The sequence below is a fragment of the Coregonus clupeaformis genome, unplaced genomic scaffold, assembly GCF_020615455.1.
Source record: "Coregonus clupeaformis isolate EN_2021a unplaced genomic scaffold, ASM2061545v1 scaf0386, whole genome shotgun sequence".
In the NCBI taxonomy this organism is placed as follows: domain Eukaryota; kingdom Metazoa; phylum Chordata; class Actinopteri; order Salmoniformes; family Salmonidae; genus Coregonus; species Coregonus clupeaformis.
The window spans coordinates 168,993-189,871 of record NW_025533841.1 but is presented as its reverse complement, the minus strand read 5'-3'; the positions used below and the strand labels follow the sequence as shown (position 1 = coordinate 189,871).

At 42.6% G+C, this 20,879-nt stretch overlaps 2 protein-coding genes across 2 annotated transcripts in view; one reads left to right on the top strand and one right to left on the bottom strand.

The window, feature by feature from the left end:
- Nucleotides 1-10,093, top strand: part of LOC121558326 (probable serine carboxypeptidase CPVL) — a 36,361-nt gene extending 26,268 nt beyond the window's left edge. Inside the window, exons 5-13 of the mRNA XM_041871726.2 lie at nt 2,103-2,161; nt 3,035-3,114; nt 3,442-3,508; nt 3,750-3,872; nt 4,102-4,233; nt 4,376-4,474; nt 4,807-4,980; nt 8,994-9,176; nt 9,555-10,093. Coding sequence (XP_041727660.1) covers nt 2,103-2,161; nt 3,035-3,114; nt 3,442-3,508; nt 3,750-3,872; nt 4,102-4,233; nt 4,376-4,474; nt 4,807-4,980; nt 8,994-9,176; nt 9,555-9,653 — 1,016 coding nt within the window. The 3' untranslated portion in view covers nt 9,654-10,093. The remainder of the gene's footprint in view (nt 1-2,102; nt 2,162-3,034; nt 3,115-3,441; nt 3,509-3,749; nt 3,873-4,101; nt 4,234-4,375; nt 4,475-4,806; nt 4,981-8,993; nt 9,177-9,554) is intronic.
- Nucleotides 10,094-16,664: 6,571 nt separating this feature from the next.
- The window catches only part of LOC121558335 (cyclic AMP-responsive element-binding protein 5-like), a 91,761-nt gene continuing 87,546 nt past the window's right edge, over nt 16,665-20,879 (bottom strand). Inside the window, exons 11-12 of the mRNA XM_045215180.1 lie at nt 18,606-18,714; nt 16,665-16,851 (exon numbers count right to left, since the gene is read on the bottom strand). Of these exons, the coding sequence (XP_045071115.1) occupies nt 16,697-16,851; nt 18,606-18,714 (264 nt within the window). The 3' untranslated portion in view covers nt 16,665-16,696. The remainder of the gene's footprint in view (nt 16,852-18,605; nt 18,715-20,879) is intronic.

Genomic DNA, 20,879 nt, shown 5'->3' with positions numbered 1-20,879 from the left:
TTCTACTGTAGCAGTAGTCGTTCATCTCTCTCCATGTATCTCTGTTTCTACTGTAGCAGTAGTCCTTCATCTCTCTCCATGTATCTCTGTACCTACTGTAGCAGTAGTCCTTCATCTCTCTCCATGTATCTCTGTACCTACTGTAGCTGTAGTCCTTCATCTCTCTCCATGTATCTCTGTTTCTACTGTAGCAGTAGTCCTTCATCTCTCTCCATGTATCTCTGTTTCTACTGTAGCAGTAGTCCTTCATCTCTCTCCATGTATCTCTGTTCCTACTGTAGCAGTAGTCCTTCATCTCTCTCCATGTATCTCTGTACCTACTGTAGCAGTAGTCCTTCATCTCTCTCTCCATGTATCTCTGTTCCTACTGTAGAAGTAGTCCTTCATCTCTCTCCATGTATCTCTGTTCCTACTGTAGCAGTAGTCCATCTCTCCATGTATCTCTGTTCCTACTGTAGCAGTAGTCCTTCATCGCTCTCCATGTATCTCTGTTTCTACTGTAGCAGTAGTCCTTCATCTCTCTCCATGTATCTCTGTTTGTACTATAGCAGTAGTCCTTCATCTCTCTCCATGTATCTCTGTTTCTACTGTAGCAGGAGTCCTTCATCTCTCTCCATGTATCTCTGTACCTACTGTAGCAGTAGTCCTTCATCTCTCTCCATGTATCTCTGTACCTACTGTAGCAGTAGTCCTTCATCTCTCTCCATGTATCTCTGTACCTACTGTAGCAGTAGTCCTTCATCTCTCTCCATGTATCTCTGTTTCTACTGTAGCAGGAGTCCTTCATCTCTCTCCATGTATCTCTGTTTCTACTGTAGCAGTAGTCCTTCATCTCTCTCCATGTATCTCTGTTTCTACTGTAGCAGTAGTCCTTCATCTCTCTCCATGTGTCTCTGTACCTACTGTAGCAGTAGTCCTTCATCTCTCTCCATGTATCTCTGTTTCTACTGTAGCAGTAGTCCTTCATCTCTCTCCATGTATCTCTGTTCCTACTGTAGCAGTAGTCCTTCATCTCTCTCTCCATGTATCTCTGTACCTACTGTAGCAGTAGTCCTTCATCTCTCTCCATGTATCTCTGTTTCTACTGTAGCAGTAGTCCTTCATCTCTCTCCATGTATCTCTGTTCCTACTGTAGCTGTAGTCCTTCATCTCTCTCCATGTATCTCTGTTTCTACTGTAGCAGTAGTCCTTCATCTCTCTCCATGTATCTCTGTTTCTACTGTAGCAGTAGTCCTTCATCTCTCTCCATGCATCTCTGTTTCTACTGTAGCAGTAGTCCTTCATCTCTCTCCATGTATCTCTGTTCCTACTGTAGCAGTAGTCCTTCATCTCTCTCTCCATGTATCTCTGTTCCTACTGTAGCAGTAGTCCATCTCTCTCCATGTATCTCTGTTCCTACTGTAGCAGTAGTCCTTCATCTCTCTCCATGTATCTCTGTTTCTACTGTAGCAGTAGTCCTTCATCTCTCTCCATGTATCTCTGTACCTACTGTAGCTGTAGTCCTTCATCTCTCTCCATGTATCTCTGTACCTACTGTAGCAGTAGTCCTTCATCTCTCTCCATGTATCTCTGTTTCTACTGTAGCAGTAGTCCTTCATCTCTCTCCATGTATCTCTGTACCTACTGTAGCAGTAGTCCTTCATCTCTCTCCATGTATCTCTGTACCTACTGTAGCAGTAGTCCTTCATCTCTCTCCATGTATCTCTGTACCTACTGTAGCAGTAGTCCTTCATCTCTCTCCATGTATCTCTGTTTCTACTGTAGCAGTAGTCCTTCATCTCTCTCCATGTATCTCTGTTCCTACTGTAGCTGTAGTCCTTCATCTCTCTCCATGTATCTCTGTTTCTACTGTAGCAGTAGTCCTTCATCTCTCTCCATGTATCTCTGTTTCTACTGTAGCAGTAGTCCTTCATCTCTCTCCATGTATCTCTGTTTCTACTGTAGCAGTAGTCCTTCATCTCTCTCCATGTATCTCTGTTTCTACTGTAGCAGTAGTCCTTCATCTCTCTCCATGTATCTCTGTACCTACTGTAGCAGTAGTCCTTCATCTCTCTCTCCATGTATCTCTTTGTGTATTGATGTGTTAATTCACCTTTTTACAGTGGGCTACAGAGACTATCCCTGGACATCCAGATACTCTGTTCTGTACATCGACAATCCAGTACGTATGAATGGCTTCTACTTCCTCACTGAATGAATGTACAGTATGAACACAGTTTGATTGCGTCCCATCTGGCACCGTATTCCCTTTTTATAGTGCACTACTTTTGACCAGGTCCTCTGGTCAAAATAAGTGCACTAAATAGGGAATAGGGTGCCATTTAGGACTCAGCCAGAGTGTTACGTCTGTATCTGACAGGTTTGATTTGGTGTCTTGGCTGCTTTAATAGCTTGCTCTACAAAATGTGTGTAATGTTACCTAATAGCATGTACAGTATGTGACTATAATGTAATGTTACCTAATAGCATGTACAGTATGTGACTATAATGTAATGTTACCTAATAGCATGTACAGTATGTGACTATAATGTAATGTTACCTAATAGCATGTACAGTATGTGACTATAATGTAATGTTACCTAATAGCATGTACAGTATGTGACTATAATGTAATGTTACCTAATAGCATGTACAGTATGTGACTATAATGTAATGTTACCTAATAGCATGTACAGTATGTGACTATAATGTAATGTTACCTAATAGCATGTACAGTATGTGACTATAATGTAATGTTACCTAATAGCATGTACAGTATGTGACTATAATGTAATGTTACCTAATAGCATGTACAGTATGTGACTATAATGTAATGTTACCTAATAGCATGTACAGTATGTGACTATAATGTAATGTTACCTAATAGCATGTACAGTATGTGACTATAATGTAATGTTACCTAATAGCATGTACAGTATGTGACTATAATGTAATGTTACCTAATAGCATGTACAGTATGTGACTATAATGTAATGTTACCTAATAGCATGTACAGTATGTGATTGTAATGTCAGCTGTGTGTTTTCTTGTCCAGGTAGGAACAGGGTTCAGTTTCACTGATGATGACCGAGGCTTTGCTCAGAACCAGGATGATGTGGGTAGAGATCTGTACAGGTAAGACTGATCACTGAGGTTCTGGGCACAGTAGGCAGTATTTACACAGACAATTGCTCTTTTGACCAATCAGATCAGCTCTTTTGCCAATACTAATGGTCAAAATATCAGAATTGAGCTGCCTGTGTAAATGCAGCCTTATAGATGCACAGATTACAATATCATTATATCATATCGATGTGGTTCCTGAGATGGTAAACACTTCTCTAAGCATTGTGAAGATCTGATGATCTGGGACACGCCCATGGTCTCTGCTCAGTATACATCTAGGACCTTGGTTCTGTCACGTGTGGCACTGATTTGTTTTCTCATTGTGTCTTTGTTCAGTGCATTGACTCAGTTCTTCCAGATCTTCCCTGAGTATCAGTCCAATGACTTCTACGCTACAGGAGAGGTGAGTTTGGTGCTGGTCCCCACATCTGTGTTACACACAACATTACACTACATCCTAGTTGGCAAATTCCCCAAAACCTAGCTATAAAGACATCTGCTTTGTATTCCGTTTTCTGACGTTGAACAAGGTCTTACAATTGTTATTTGAGGGTCTTTGCTATAGAATAATATTTCCACATAAAATTGCAATTACATTCTGCATTCAGAACACAGACCCTGAAACTGATTGGAATTCTCCTCAGTCCTATGCAGGAAAGTATGTCCCAGCCATTGGTTACTACATCCATAAACACAACCCCATTGCTAAGGTGAAGATCAACTTCAAGGGGGTTGCCATCGGAGACGGCCTCTGTGACCCAGAGCTGGTGGGTTGTGTTTTAATATACCGTTATTTCAACTTTACTCAGCATTGTTTGACACTTGTTTGACACTTCTGATGAATATGAAATATATCAGTAATATAATTGAAGATATAATAATATATCTCCAGGAGGAAAAAAACAATGTTTCCTTCTTTGTTTGTTCTCCATTTGCTCTTTCCCTTGGTCTCATTTGTTCTGACTTTCTCTATCTCTCTTTCACTCTCTCTCTCAGATGCTGGGAGGGTATGGAGACTTCCTGTACCAGACAGGTCTGATAGATATGCTCCAGAAGCAGTATGTTGAGCAGCAGACAGCCAACGGGGTGCAGCTCATCCAGCAGGAGAAATGGGTGGAGGCTTTTGAAGTAAGACACTGACTGGGCATCTGCTGTCGCAATAACCTGTGTGTTTTTGTTGTCCACTCCACATATCTGAATGTCTTGTCAGTCATTCTGTCAAGGCCTCCAACCTCCTGGTACATTCTTCCACTGTCCGCTTGACCTGCAGGTATTTGACAGCTTGCTGAACGGTGACATTCTGCCGTACCCCTCGTTCTTCCAGAACGCCACTGGCTGCACCAACTACTTCAACTACTTGCAGTGTCGGGTAGGTACACACAGAGCAAGGCTTACACAGACACCTAACTGTTTGAATAAAGGTTCTGTTATATTACCCAGAGAAGGTATATTTCCTGAAGAAAATTGTCTGCTAACAAGGCTTACACACAGATGCATGGTTTAATTAAAGGTTAGATACAGCCCTCCTGTAGCTCAGTTGGTAGAGCATGGTGCTTGCAATGTCAGGGTTGTGGGTTTGATTCCCACGGGGGGCCAGTATGAAAAATGTATGCACTCACTAACTGTAAGTCGCTCTGGATAAGAGCTTCTGCTAAATGACTAAGATTTAAAATAATTATGTTGTGGTTCTCTGTGCTATAGGAGCCTGCAGACCAGGAGTATTTCTCCCAGTTTGTGACACTGGCGGAGGTGCGGCGCTCCATCCACGTGGGGAACCTGACGTTCCACGACGGCTCAGAGGTGGAGAAACACCTGCTGCAGGACGTCATGAAGAGCATCAAACCCTGGCTCGCCACACTCATGGACAACTACAGGGTGAGACTAGAGTCAATACCCATATCCATCTAGCACCCAAACATGCTAAGGTCATATTAGTAGCACAGCTATATAATATATGCCATTTAGCAGACGCTTTTATCCAAAGACACTGATGCGTGCATACATTTTATGTATGGGTAGCCCCGGGAATCGAACCCATAATCCTTGCGTTGCAAACGGCGTGCTCTACCAACTGAGCCATGGTTTAACTTTGGTTCGCAGTATCGGTTACTAGCTACAGTATCGGTTACTAGCTACAGTATCAGTTACTAGCTACAGTATCAGTTACAAGCTACAGTATCGGTTACTAGCTACAGTATTGGTTACTAGCTACAGTGTCAGTTACTTGCTACAGTATCGGTTACTAGCTACAGTATCGGTTACTAGCTACAGTATCGGTTACTAGCTACAGTATCGGTTACTAGCTACAGTATACCACTAACTACAGTATCAGTTACTAGCTACAGTATCAGTTACTAGCTACAGTATCAGTCACTAGCTACAGTATCAGTTACTAGCTACAGTATTGGTTACTAGCTACAGTATCAGTTACTAGCTACAGTATCGGTTACTAGCTACAGTATATCACTAACTACAGTATCAGTTACTAGCTACAGTATCCGTTACTAGCTACAGTATATCACTAGCTAAAGTATCTGTTACTAGCTACTGTATCGGTTACTAGCTACAGTATCGGTTACTAGCTACAGTATCAGTCACTAACTACAGTATCAGTCACTAGCTACAGTATATCACTAACTACAGTATCAGTCACTAGCTACAGTATAGGACTAGCTACAGTATCAGTTACTAGCTACAGTATCAGTCACTAGTTACAGTATCAGTCACTAGCTACAGTATCAGTCACTAGCTACAGTATCAGTTACTAGCTACAGTATCAGTCACTAGCTACAGTATCAGTCACTAGCTACAGTATCAGTCACTAGCTGCAGTATCAGTTACTAGCTACAGTATCAGTTGCTAGCTACAGTATCAGTCACTAGCTACAGTATCAGTCACTAACTGCAGTATCAGTTACTAGCTACAGTATACCACTAGCTACAGTATCAGTCACTAGCTACAGTATAGCACTAACTACAGTATCAGTCACTAGCTACAGTATATCACTAACTACATTATCAGTCACTAGCTACAGTATATCACTAACTACAGTATCAGTTACTAGCTACAGTATATTACTAACTACAGTATCAGTCACTAGCTACAGTATATCACTAACTACAGTATCAGTCACTAGCTACAGTATATCACTAACTACAGTATCAGTTACTAACTACAGTATCAGTCACTAGCTACAGTATCAGTCACTAGCTACAGTATAGCACTAACTGCAGTATCAGTTACTAGCTACAGTATCGGTTACTAGCTACAGTATCGGTTACTAGCTACAGTATCGGTTACTAGCTACAGTATCGGTGACTAGCTACAGTATCGGTTACTAGCTACAGTATTGGTTACTAGCTACAGTATACCACTAACTACAGTATCAGTTACTAGCTACAGTATCAGTCAATAGCTACAGTATCAGTCACTAGCTACAGTATCAGTTACTAGCTACAGTATTGGTTACTAGCTACAGTATCAGTTACTAGCTACAGTATCGGTTACTAGCTACAGTATATCACTAACTACAGTATCAGTTACTAGCTACAGTATCCGTTACTAGCTACAGTATATCACTAGCTAAAGTATCAATCACTAGCTACAGTATCTGTTACTAGCTACAGTATCGGTTACTAGCTACAGTATACCACTAGCTACAGTATCAGTCACTAACTACAGTATCAGTCACTAGCTACAGTATATCACTAACTACAGTATCAGTCACTAGCTACAGTATCAGTCACTAGCTACAGTATAGGACTAGCTACAGTATCAGTCACTAGCTACAGTATCAGTCACTAGTTACAGTATCAGTCACTAGTTACAGTATCAGTCACTAGCTACAGTATCAGTCACTAGCTACAGTATCAGTTACTAGCTACAGTATCAGTCACTAGCTACAGTATCAGTCACTAGCTACAGTATCAGTCACTAGCTACAGTATCAGTCACTAGCTACAGTATCAGTCACTAGCTACAGTATCAGTTACTAGCTACAGTATCAGTTGCTAGCTACAGTATCAGTCACTAGCTACAGTATCAGTCACTAACTGCAGTATCAGTTACTAGCTACAGTATACCACTAGCTACAGTATCAGTCACTAGCTACAGTATAGCACTAACTACAGTATCAGTCACTAGCTACAGTATATCACTAACTACATTATCAGTCACTAGCTACAGTATATCACTAACTACAGTATATTACTAACTACAGTATCAGTCACTAGCTACAGTATATTACTAACTACAGTATCAGTCACTAGCTACAGTATATCACTAACTACAGTATCAGTCACTAGCTACAGTATCAGTCACTAACTACAGTATCAGTCGCTAACTACAGTATCAGTCACTAACTACAGTATATTACTAACTACAGTATCAGTCACTAGCTACAGTATATTACTAACTACAGTATCAGTCGCTAACTACAGTATATCACTAACTACAGTATATCACTAACTACAGTATCAGTCACTAACTACAGTATCAGTCACTAACTACAGTATATCACTAACTACAGTATATCGGCGGCAGGTAGCTTAGTGGGTAAGAGCGTTGTGCCAGTAACCGAAAGGTCGCTGGTTCTAATCCCCGAGCCGACTAGGTGAAAAATCTGTCGATGTGCCCTTAAGCAAGGCACTTAACCCTAATTGCTCCTGTAAGTCGCTCTGGATAAGAGCGTCTGCTAAATGACTAAAATGTAAATGTACAAAATATTACTAACTACAGTATCAGTCGCTAACTACAGTATATCACTAACTACAGTATATCACTAACTACAGTATCAGTCACTAACTACAGTATCAGTCACTAACTACAGTATATCACTAACTACAGTATCAGTCACTAACTACAGTATCAGTTACTAACTACAGTATATTACTAACTACAGTATCAGTCGCTAACTACAGTATATCACTAACTACAGTATATCACTAACTACAGTATCAGTCACTAACTACAGTATCAGTCGCTAACTACAGTATATTACTAACTACAGTATCAGTTACTAGCTACAGTATATTACTAACTACAGTATCAGTCACTAACTACAGTATATTACTAACTACAGTATCAGTCACTAGCTACAGTATATCACTAACTACAGTATATTACTAACTACAGTATCAGTTACTAGCTACAGTATATTACTAACTACAGTATCAGCCACTAGCTACAGTATATTACTAACTACAGTATCAGCCACTAGCTACAGTATATTACTAACTACAGTATCAGCCACTAGCTACAGTATATCACTAACTACAGTATCAGCCACTAACTACAGTATATTACTAACTACAGTATCAGTTACTAGCTACAGTATATTACTAACTACAGTATCAGTCACTAACTACAGTATATCACTAACTACAGTATCAGTCACTAACTACAGTATATCACTAACTACAGTATCAGTCACTAGCTACAGTATATTACTAACTACAGTATCAGTCGCTAACTACAGTATATCACTAACTACAGTATATCACTAACTACAGTATCAGTCAGTAACTACAGTATCAATCACTAACTACAGTATATCACTAACTACAGTATATTACTAACTACAGTATCAGTCGCTAACTACAGTATATCACTAACTACAGTATATCACTAACTACAGTATCAGTCACTAGCTACAGTATATTACTAACTACAGTATCAGTCGCTAACTACAGTATATCACTAACTACAGTATATTACTAACTACAGTATCAGTCACTAACTACAGTATCAGTCACTAACTACAGTATCAGTCACTAACTTCTCTCCTCATCTATTTAGAAAGACTAGTTGATTGTTTGGACCACTATACTGTAATCATTTAATAAATGCCTTATCTCTTCTGTACACACACACACACACACACACACACAGGTGTTGATCTACAGTGGTCAGCTGGATGTGATTGTGGCGGCCCCACTGACCGAGAGGTTCCTGCCCACGGTGAACTGGACCGGGGCTGATGAGTTCAACAAAGCCCCTCGCTTCCATTGGAAGATCCAGCCAGAGGACACAGAGGTGGCTGGATACGTACGCCAAGTAGGAGAATTCTACCAGGTGAGTACTGCATGTCTGTCCAGGACTTTACTGGGTATTCAGGGCATTTGGCCAACCTTTAAAATGTTAACATAGCATAACTAAACATAATGTGAGTCATTTGGCAGTAGCTCTCATGCAGAGCGCCTTAGTCAGTGCATTCAACTAAGTTTAGTAGGAAAAAACAACAACCATGTGACAGTTATTGCAAGTAGAGTCTTATTCAAAATCGCTGTTATGAGCAGAATCAGTGCCAGGAAGATAAGATCAACTTTATGGACACCAAGTTTGTAACACAGTGCTCCTGATGGGAAAACTGAACATGACCGGGACTATCCCATGACCACTGGTTCACGTGCTAAAGCTGTCTGACTGTCCGTTTGTCTCCTTGTCATGCAGGTGATTATACGAGGGGGAGGGCACATACTACCGTACGACCAACCAGAGAGGTCCTTTGATATGATTGACAGATTCCTCTCAACACAGGGATTTATTTGAGTTGGCGGAACTGAGCAGGAACACAGTTGATCTGAGTTCCTCCACTTTTGATTAGGTGTGTCTCCAGATTCCCAGTGGATGTTTATTTCAAACACTATTGATTAGCAAGTTAGTAACCATGGAAAGCTAATTATATGTGGTAGAGGTCTATCACCTAGAAAATATTAAATGTAATGGATACAAACGTTTGGACAGCTAAGCTGCCTTCATCAGGGTTTAATGACCTCCTAAATCCTACTTTAACCATCAGATTGTGACTGATCTCTGATGCACTGCCAATGAATTCTCATGTTTGCTATTCTGTGGATCCGTCAAAATGAATATTTTGCTGTTTTTTGACAGTGGGGAATAATGATTTATGTTGCACATGATCAATATATTTTTCATGAAGAGGTTGGCATGCAATGCAATTGTAATAAAAATAAATGAAACAAACATGGGCACGTCAACAAGTTCCATGGAGGAACACCAGAGGGCGCTAGTGTTTGAAATACTGTAAATGCCTAGCGGTATTGTCCCTTGTAAATGCGACAAAGTTACTCAAAGAATATATATCATTTCTCTTATACAACTTTAGTAAAAAGTTCCACTATCCAACTTCAGATAATGACTAAGGCCTTTTTATCTACATGTCAATGAATTCAGTCATACACGAGCATGCTGTTTAATCAAAAATAACAATTCAACTATGAATAGGCTGCAATACCTGCCTCTGTTTAGATAATAGTAGGTACTACATTTAACATTTTAGTCATTTAGCAGACGCTCTTATCCAGAGCAACTTACAGTTAGTGCGTGCATACATTTTCGTACTACTAAGAGACAACTCCATAACCTTTACAGACAATTATGGCAGCCTGTTTAGAAAGTACTAAACAGTAACAGATAAACAGGCTGAAATGATCATCTAGTGGTTTTGGCATTGAGATGAAGTCTACTCCTTGCTCTGTCACGTACCAAGGCAAACCACCATGCTACTTATTATCTCATTAACTTCAAGTAAGTAGTCTAGACATCTCAATATTTACTGATGGTTTTAGAACATTTAAACCTATAACTATTTAATGAGCAATCAATGTTCAGGGCTTTGTATTGGAAGCCCATGTGGATTATTGGTCAGTGACTATTTGCTGAATCCTTAGGCCTACCTATTCAGGACATTTATCCCTTCCCACATATTCACACACATCCTATACACAGTACAGCAGGGGTAGGCAACCCTGTTCCTGGAACGCCGCGGGTACTACATGGTTTTGTTCCAACTAGGCACCACACCTGACCAATTGAGCTAATTGATCAGTTCAGTGATTGCCTAAATTCAACACACCTGTCCTTCCAGGTAGGTTAAATTTAAAAAAATGAATAACCTGCGGCACTCCAGGACCAGGGTTGCCTACCTCTGCAGTACAGTATCATTAACACATTATCTATATGCGTTTACACTGAGTATACTAAACATTAAGAACACCTGCTCTATCCATGACATTGACTGACCAGGTGAATCCAGGTGAAAGCTATGATCCCTTATTGATGTCACTTGTTAAATCCACTTCTACTCAGATGAAGGGGAGGAGACAGGTTAAAGAAGGATTTTTAAGCTTTGATACAACTGAAACATGGATTGTGTATGTGTGCCATTCAGAGGGTGAATGGGCAAGACAAAAAATGTAAGTGCCTTTGAACGGGTTATGGTAGTAGGTGCCAGGCGCACCGGTTTGTGTCAAGAACGGCAACGTTGCTGAGTTTTTCACGCTCAACAGTGTCCCATGTGTATTGAGAATGGTCCACCACCCAAAGGACATCCAGCCAACTTGACACAACTGTTTGATGCATTGGAGTCAACATGGGCCAGCATTCCTGTGGAACGCTTTCGACACCTTGACAAGTATATGCCCCGACGAATTAAGGCTGTTCTGAGGGCAAAATGATTAAGAAGGTGTTCCAAATGTTTGGTATACTCAGTGTATGTCTTAAATTTCATCATAATATCTCTCCTTGCTATATGAACACAATATCCCATATCTGTTTAGTTTTTTTGTGTAAAGACCACATCATGGTCATCATCAATGTATGAAACACATTATTAAAAGTGTCTTTATGTGCTTATTTGCTGACAAAAAAAGGGGGGGAGGGGGGGTGCAACTATTTTAGTTTTTTGTTTTTTTAGTCATTTTAGCAGACGCTCTTCTCCAGAGCAACTTACAGTTAGTGAGTGCATACATTTTCATACTGGCCCCCCCCGTGGGAAACGAACCCACAACCCTGGCGTTGCAAGCGCCATGCTCTACCAACTGAGTTACAGGGGACTTGTTCTTAATGTACTCAGTGTATACCACAGGAGGTTGGGGGGCACCTTCATTGGGGAGAACGGGCTTGTGGTAATGACTGGAGCTGAATAGGTGGAATGTGTTTGATGCCGTTCCAGCTATTGTTATGAGCCGTCCTCCCCTGGTATATATATCTAAGGTTATATGGCTTGTCTGTGCTTCAAAAGGCACATCAGAAGACATCTGAGTCCGCTGAGTAATGTTACAGAACAAGTGCTTTATTGTCCTACTGTGATATGTAACATCTGTACAACTGCTAAACAAAGCGCAGACCATACAATATGCTGTGATGAGAGACACGAACGTGTACAAAGTTTTATGCAGGCAATTATGAATTCATCAATCCATTACGTATAATAAACCGTGGACATGTATCGAAGCGCAGAAACTAACCTTGACGAACATACAGGCTGCAAACAAGTGCTATGCAAACATCATTTACATACATGTACAAAACATCAAAGACTCCTTTCAAAAAGAAAGGTGGTTGCATTACATGTACAGTCAGGATTACAGAAATTAATGACATTCTATACAATATTTATAGTTTTATATTTAAAATGATACATTTATACTTGTGTTAATGTGCAGGCATTGTCCTCCACCCCACACAGACACTCATACTGAACTCACTCACCTGTCTCTTATGTCTGCCTATAAAGTTAGATAAACAAATCTCTCTCTTCCTTCTGCTTGACCTGCGTCTGTTAACTAGAACTACAGACTACTAGCTGTTATTCCAACAAAACATCTAACAACAATTCCAGTTGAATATGTTGAGGTCAATGCCATATATTCCACATGATGCAACATTTTTTTTTTTTTTCAGAACAGTTTAATACTCAAGTAGTTGGTGAAAGTAATAAGCCACAAGGTTTAGAAATTCAAAAGAAAATACAAAGTTGATGAAATAAGGCAAGCACTTTGTAGGTGTTAACCTGTTTGCAATACAGGGAAGCCCTTAATACATGTTGAACCTTTCATAAGCTCAGTTATTCTCACACACATGCCCACACACCTCAAAATGACTGTCCAACCCTTTCTACAAAACCTTGGTGCAACCAGTTGACCTGATTCATGTAGTTCGCTACCTTCACAGTTAGCTACACTGGAGCTGCTGTATTAACAGACATCTGAAAGGTACATGCTTAAAGGAGCACCTTATGGAGTCCTATCATTAGGCATAGTCACTGCCATGCAGTCAGTCTCTCTACAGAGCAACAGTCAGTCAGTCATCTCTCTACAGATCAACAGTCAGTCAGTCAGTCTCTACAGAGCAACAGTCACTCAGTCAGTCTCTCTACAGAGCAACAGTCAGTCATCTCTCTACAGATCAACAGTCAGTCAGTCAGTCTCTACAGAGCAACAGTCACTCAGTCAGTCTCTCTACAGATCAACAGTCACTCAGTCAGTCTCTACAGAGCAACAGTCACTCAGTCAGTCTCTCTACAGAGCAACAGTCAGTCATCTCTCTACAGATCAACAGTCACTCAGTCAGTCTCTACAGAGCAACAGTCACTCAGTCAGTCTCTCTACAGAGCAACAGTCACTCAGTCAGTCTCTCTACAGAGCAACAGTCAGTCAGTCATCTCTCTACAGATCAACAGTCACTCAGTCAGTCTCTCTACAGAGCAACAGTCACTCAGTCAGTCTCTCTACAGATCAACAGTCACTCAGTCAGTCTCTACAGAGCAACAGTCACTCAGTCAGTCTCTCTACAGAGCAACAGTCAGTCATCTCTCTACAGATCAACAGTCAGTCAGTCATCTCTCTACAGATCAACAGTCACTCAGTCAGTCTCTCTACAGAGCAACAGTCACTCAGTCAGTCTCTCTACAGATCAACAGTCACTCAGTCAGTCTCTCTACAGAGCAACAGTCACTCAGTCAGTCTCTCTACAGAGCAACAGTCACTCAGTCTCTCTACAGATCAACAGTCAGTCAGTCAGTCTCTCTACAGATCAACAGTCAGTCATTGCTCTACAGATCAACAGTCAGTCAGTCTCTCTACAGAGCAACAGTCAGTCAGTCTCTCTACAGAGCAACAGTCAGTCAGTTAGAGTCTCGCTGGTGTATTGAACTGGGCATCACTGAGACCTCAATATGGCTATTCTACCCTCTGGATATCACAAAGTGTCAAAGTGCATAGACAGCTACATGATTTCTCTCTACCTCACCTGCCTGTAGAGCTGGTTGGCTCACTCCTACTAAAGGATGTAGTCTAAGGTACAACTAGGATCAACATGTTCAGGGAAAGAATTACAGAGTAAAGTGGCGTGTCTCCCAGACACTGAGCTAAAGTCTGTTTAGAATCCCCCTCCGCTAATGGTTTAGGTTTGGTTATGGGGAGGGTAAGCTGAACCTAGATGATCATTGTTAACTAAGGGGTGACTTGAGCAAGGATGACAGAGTTGTGGTCAAAACTAAAGTGAATATTGAGCTTTCCTACTGGTTAGGGCGCGCGCGCACACACACACACACACACACACACACACACACACACACACACACACACACAGCGACATGTCAGCCTGTCTGTTGGAGCTGGGATGAAGAGGTCAGAGGTTAGATGGAAGGTCAGCCTTTTCCTCCCTGGTCAGTCTGCCAGCTGGTTTTGCCCTTACAGACTAAACTCCCGACAAAACACTGGTCCTCTGTAGCTCAGTTGGTAGAGCATGGCGCTTGCAACAACAGGATAGTGGGTTGGATTCCCGTGACCACCCATACATAAAGAATGTATACATGCATGACTAAGTCGTTTTGAATAAAAGCCTAAAGCTAAATGGCATAATAAAACACAGTGTCCATCAACGCTACACTCACTGAGACTGGGGAAAACAATGTGTTATAAATGCTTGATAGCTCAATGGAAAAGTTAATGATGATTAAAAGGAATTTTAAACAATTGACATTCCCTTAATTGCATTTAGTAATAAAAGACTGAGAGAAGTTCAGGCACGTTGTGACGTTTTGGAAAGCATTCGGCTAAAACTGCTAAACCTCGTTAGAGATGGTAGTAAGACCTCTTCATGATAAAGGGATAGAAAGGCAACCAATCATTCTTTAACTGTCATACACAGACTGACAGTCAGACTACGGAAGCATGTAATCAATCAACGCTCTCATCTCATATCTCTCACTATATGTCACCTACAGTATGACAACCCCACCTGAGATATTGAGGCAGACAGAGGACAGCACAGGGCTCATACCTGGAATGTTCAGGTCATTTGGAATGTGCCGCTGATTTCGGAAGCCTGGCTGTAGCAACACTAGAACAACACTAAAGGAGATGTCTCTTCTTAAAGCTTTACTTGGTCCAGGAGAGTGGAGGTGTCAGGGGTCAGCCTCCAGGAGAGTGGAGGAGTCAGGGGTCAGGGGTCAGCCTCCAGGAGAGTGGAGGAGACAGGGGTCAGGGGTCAGCCTCCAGGAGAGTGGAGGGGTCAGGGGTCAGCCTCCAGGAGAGTGGAGGAGACAGGGGTCAGGGGTCAGCCTCCAGGAGAGTGGAGGGGTCAGGGGTCAGCCTCCAGGAGAGTGGAGGAGACAGGGGTCAGCCTCCAGGAGGGTGGAGGAGACAGGGGTCAGGGGTCAGCCTCCAGAGCTGCCTCGGCTAGCTGGTGTCACAGTGCAGGGCAATATGGCTGACAGAACAACAATACTAGGATGTATTGCTTCAATTTGAACATATTCTCAACACCAATCTATCTTTCATTACATGTAACTCCCTCTAAATAGCATCGATGGGTTGGTAGGGTAACAGTCATGGTCCTTTCTAGAAAAAGAGCATAATTCAATAGAAACACCAGATTCTGGTCGGTAACCAAGTAATAGCATATCATGGCAACAGTTTGACTTGGTTAAAAACAACAACATCAATAACAACAACGTGGAGGCAGTAGCATCCCACACACTTGCTAGCTAACTATCTGATCAAGTACCCTGTATGTTACACATATAACCAGAACACTGCACTCTTCAACACAGTAACTATCTGACACATACATATCTGACACTGGTACTCAGACTCAGTCTCCGCTAGTCCATCCATCAGTCACAAACACACATACAAGAGAATCGTCCCAAATGGCATTTATCCATAGGGCCCTGGTCAAAAGTAGTGCACTATATAGAGAATTGGGTGCCATTTGGGACGCAACCATAGTCATAGAGATGACATTAGGGGGGGTCACAGAGGTGATGTTCTGAGGCTCATGTCCCGTTGCTGTGTCACCACAGTGACCCGGTGGGGGTGTCGGTGTAACAGAGGTATGACATCACAAAAACGCCACACGGGTTAATGCTGCATGAATTGCAAAACTCCCTTTTAACTAAAGTACAAATAAAAGACAAATAGAGACCAACATAGAAGACAAATAAGCGACAAACCCAGAGAACACGTATGAGTTAAAAAGGTCTATAAAAATACTACTATAGCTACTGTAGAAAGAGCAGCCCTGCAGGCCTCAGAGGTTTCTCTCAGAGGTTTCTCTGGACCGGATCCTGGAGATAGAGGCAGCGTGTGAGGCCACCCTTCCCGTACTAACAGACAGACAGACAGCCCTCAGAGAGCCAGGGAAGCGGGGTTAGACCAGGGATAGGATGGGGCTGGGGTTGGGGGTAGGGTTTGGGGGTTGGGGGTAGGGGTTGGGGGCTGGGGGTAGGGGTTGGGGGTAGGGGTTGGGGGCTGGGGCTACTGTAGTCTCTCTCTGTCTTGTCTCTAGTGGATGGGGTTGATGTCTGTACGGTGGTTGGGCAGGCTATGCACAGTGCTGCCCCCTACAACTGTGCTGGAGGTGGTGATGGTGTTGTGCTGGATGACCTGCTGCTGGGAGCAGGGTGGGGTCGGGCTGCCGGCTGGACTGCTGTCTGGACCTGAGGGGAGGAGGACAACACACAGGGTGACTGGATGATTGGTAATTGTGTGTGTGTGTGTGTGTGTGTGTGTGTGTGTGTGTGTGTGTGTGTGTGTGTGTGTGTGTGTGTGTGTGTATGTGTGTGTGTGAGTGTGTGTGAGTGCTGTGTTTGTATCTACATGTGTGGGTGGGTCCTGAACATGAAACTGAATAGAAAAACAAATGTGAAACCCTCAATAGAATAACTCTCTAGATGTCCATTTATCTAAGCAAACACTGTCCAAAAACCTTCAACTGTTAAAAACCTCTTTATTTTCACCAAAAATATAATTGTTACATTTCTATGTACAGTATAAAACACTGAACATTGTGTATTCCAAAGAAAAATCAATCTATCATATACCCCTTTCAGACATATGGAATGTGGCGCGTTGAAAGCGCCTCGGCTACGGCATGTTTGTTTGCCTGAAAGAGTATGCTTCTGAAGCGGGGCTAACATCCAGCACTAGGCAACCAGAACTGTCAATCAAATTATCTCGCGCTGCCTGCGCGCAGACCACTCACTCCTAAGAAAAGTACTTTGAAGTTGGTTAAATACAATTACTTACCAATACATTTAGTAGAAAGAAAACACATCTATCTAATTACCATAAACAACTACAGAGAAACAACACAACCCTACCATAAAAAAACTACAGAAAAACAACACAACAGCACACCAATCAACGTTTATTGTTGTCAGGGAAACAATACCGAACATTCTATGCAGAATTCTACTGTCTGAAAAGGTACAGACGCTTTTTTTACTTGTCTGAAAGGTTTTCAATTGTCGCTATCGACTCGTTACTGCAGCTGTGTCCTATGTATGAAAAGGGTAAATACTTTATCCCTTTGAAAAAACATGTTTGAAAAAACATGTTTGATACATTTTCACAACATACTAGGAGTGACATCTGTACACAGACAGACTGGGCTTATCAATGCAAGTCTGTCCCAGTCCGTCAGTCCAGCCCAGTCTACTCCCCCTCTACACAAGGAGCCGTTGAGAGCAGGGCAGTACGAGGGGAAGTGAGCCTGATTTTCCCCTGCCTGCCTGCTGAAGCCTCACAGCACAGGGAGGGTCTTCTGTCTTCTCCTAATTACATGGAAATGTCACCCCTATCCATATCAGAGGGTGGGGTTCTGATCTCATACTCTGCTGCTGTGGAACAGTCCAATAACCAGCAGGGGGACCGGGACCGGCGGGACGGGACATGGGAGTTTGGACGTCGGTCAGCAGTCTGTGACGTCTTTCTTCCGTGGAATCTCTGCAGCGACCATGGGCTGTGGTTCAGTTCTACGACTCCGGTCCACTTTTGATGGAAAAACAGGCCTCATGTTCTGGGGTTGTGAGGACCAGTACCAGACTTCCAGGCCAGGTGCTTTCCTAGTGCCTCCCTCCCCCGCATCCATGAAACAGCGTGGCTCCCGCCAGCATACCTACACCCTGTGTGATCCACATGGCACCATCCATATATCCTCATAGTGTAGTGAGTGTGGGATAGGACGTCTTGACTGTCACCACCCTGGCCTGAACACCCTGCCCTCAGGACTGCTTCAGACTCCTACACACAGACACTGTATGTCTGTATGGCAGGACAGCTGGGGAGGTTCTCTATGCAGGTTTAGCTGCATACTAGTGACAAGGCACAGGGACTAGTGTGTGTGTTTCGGGGGTTTCGCATGTGTTTGTGTTGAAGAGTGCATGCGTGCGTGTGTGAACAAGCTACTCACTGAGGTAACCTTGGGAGTCTTTCTGCAGAGTGGTGATGGGGCAGTCTTTATGGGTGAGGAGGAGCTGCTTGAGTTGGGTCACCTCGTTCTTCAGCACGGTCACCTCATTCTGAAAACAAGTCAGTCAATAAATTTGTGTTTTAGAAAGCCCGTTTTACATCAGCAGTTTTCACAAAGTGATTTACAGTTACCCAGCCAACACACATTTTGAGCACAATAAGAGTGATTTACTGTTAGCTGTACTGAGTGATTATCTTTGCTTGGTGAATAAATTCAGCATTTTTTTGTATTGAATAGATCCTTAATAAAGGCACATTCTTAATAAAATGAAAATAGCTTGTTTAAGCCTCACTGCAAACCCCACAATAAATAATTACTGCAATTAAGTTTATTATCATTGCTAAAACAATGTACAATTACGGGATTAAGATTTCTATCTTAATTTGAATTTAATAACACTACGGCAAATAAATGTAACAGCTCATTGTTAGGAATGTCAAAAGACAGACAATTTCAGGGGATGGTTTTGATTTCTGGTTGAAAATCTATGAGTGTGGGGTGAGTGTCTGCCTCCTCGAACTACAACAAGCCCCTACGGAACAACAGACTGAACTGTAACAAGCCCCTACGGAACAACAGACTGAACTATCACAAGCCCCTACGGAACAACAGACTGAACTATAACAAGCCCCTACGGAACAACAGACTGAACTGTAACAAGCCCCTAGGGAACAACAGACTGAACTGTAACAAGCCCCTACGGAACATCAGACTGAACTGTAACAAGCCCCTACGGAACAACAGACTGAACTGTAACAAGCCCCTACGGAACAACAGACTGAACTGTAACAAGCCCCTACGGAACAACAGACTGAACTGTAACAAGCCCCTACGGAACAACAGACTGAACTGTAACAAGCCCCTAGGGAACAACAGACAGAACTATAACAAGCCCCTAGGGAACAACACACTCAACTATAACACGCCCCTACGGAACAACAGACTGAACTGTAACAAGCCCCTAGGGAACAACAGACTGAACTGTAACAAGCCCCTACGGAACAACAGTCTGAACTGTAACAAGCCCCTACGGAACAACAGACTGAACTGTAACAAGCCCCTAGGGAACAACAGACTGAACTGTAACAAGCCTCTAGGGAACAACAGACTGAATTGTAACAAGCCCCTAGGGAACAACAGACTGAACTGTAACAAGCCCCTAGGGAACAACAGACTGAACTGTAACAAGCCCCTAGGGAACAACAGACTGAACTGTAACAAGCCCCTAGGGAACAACAGACTGAACTGTAACAAGCCCCTACGGAACAACACACTGAACTATAACAAGCCCCTACGGAACAACAGACTGAACTGTAACAAGCCCCTAGGGAACAACACACTGAACTGTAACAAGCCCCTACGGAACAACAGACTGAACTGTAACAAGCCCCTAGGGAACAACAGACTGAACTGTAACAAGCCCCTACAGAACAACAGACTGAACTGTAACAAGCCCCTACGGAACAACAGACTGAACTGTAACAAGCCCCTACGGAACAACAGACTGAACTGTAACAAACCCCTAGGGAACAACAGACTGAACTCTAACAAGCCCCTACGGAACAACAGACTGAACTGTAACAAGCCCCTAGGGAACAACAGACTGAACTGTAACAAGCCCCTAGGGAACAACAGACTGAACTATAACAAGCCCCTATGGAACAACAGACTGAACTGTAACAAGCCCCTACGGAACAACAGACTGAACTGTAACAAGCCCCTAGGGAACAACAGACTGAACTGTAATAAGCCCCTAGGGAACAACAGACTGAACTGTAACAAGCCCCTAGGGAACAACAGACTGAACTGTAACAAGCCCCTAGGGAACAACAGACTGAACTGTAACAAGCCCCTACGGAACAACAGACTGAACTATAACAAGCCCCTAGGGAACAATAGACTGAACTGTAACAAGCCCCTAGGGAACAACAGACTGAACTGTAACAAGCCCCTACGGAACAACAGACTGAACTGTAACAAGCCCCTAGGGAACAACAGACCACACTGTAACAAGCCCCTAGGGAACAACAGACTGAACTGTAACAAGCCCCTAGGGAACAACAGACTGAACTGTAACAAGCCCCTACGGAGCAACAGACTGAACTGTAACAAGCCCCTAGGGAACAACAGACTGAACTGTAATAAGCCCCTAGGGAACAACAGACTGAACTGTAACAAGCCCCTACGGAACAACAGACTGAACTGTAACAAGCC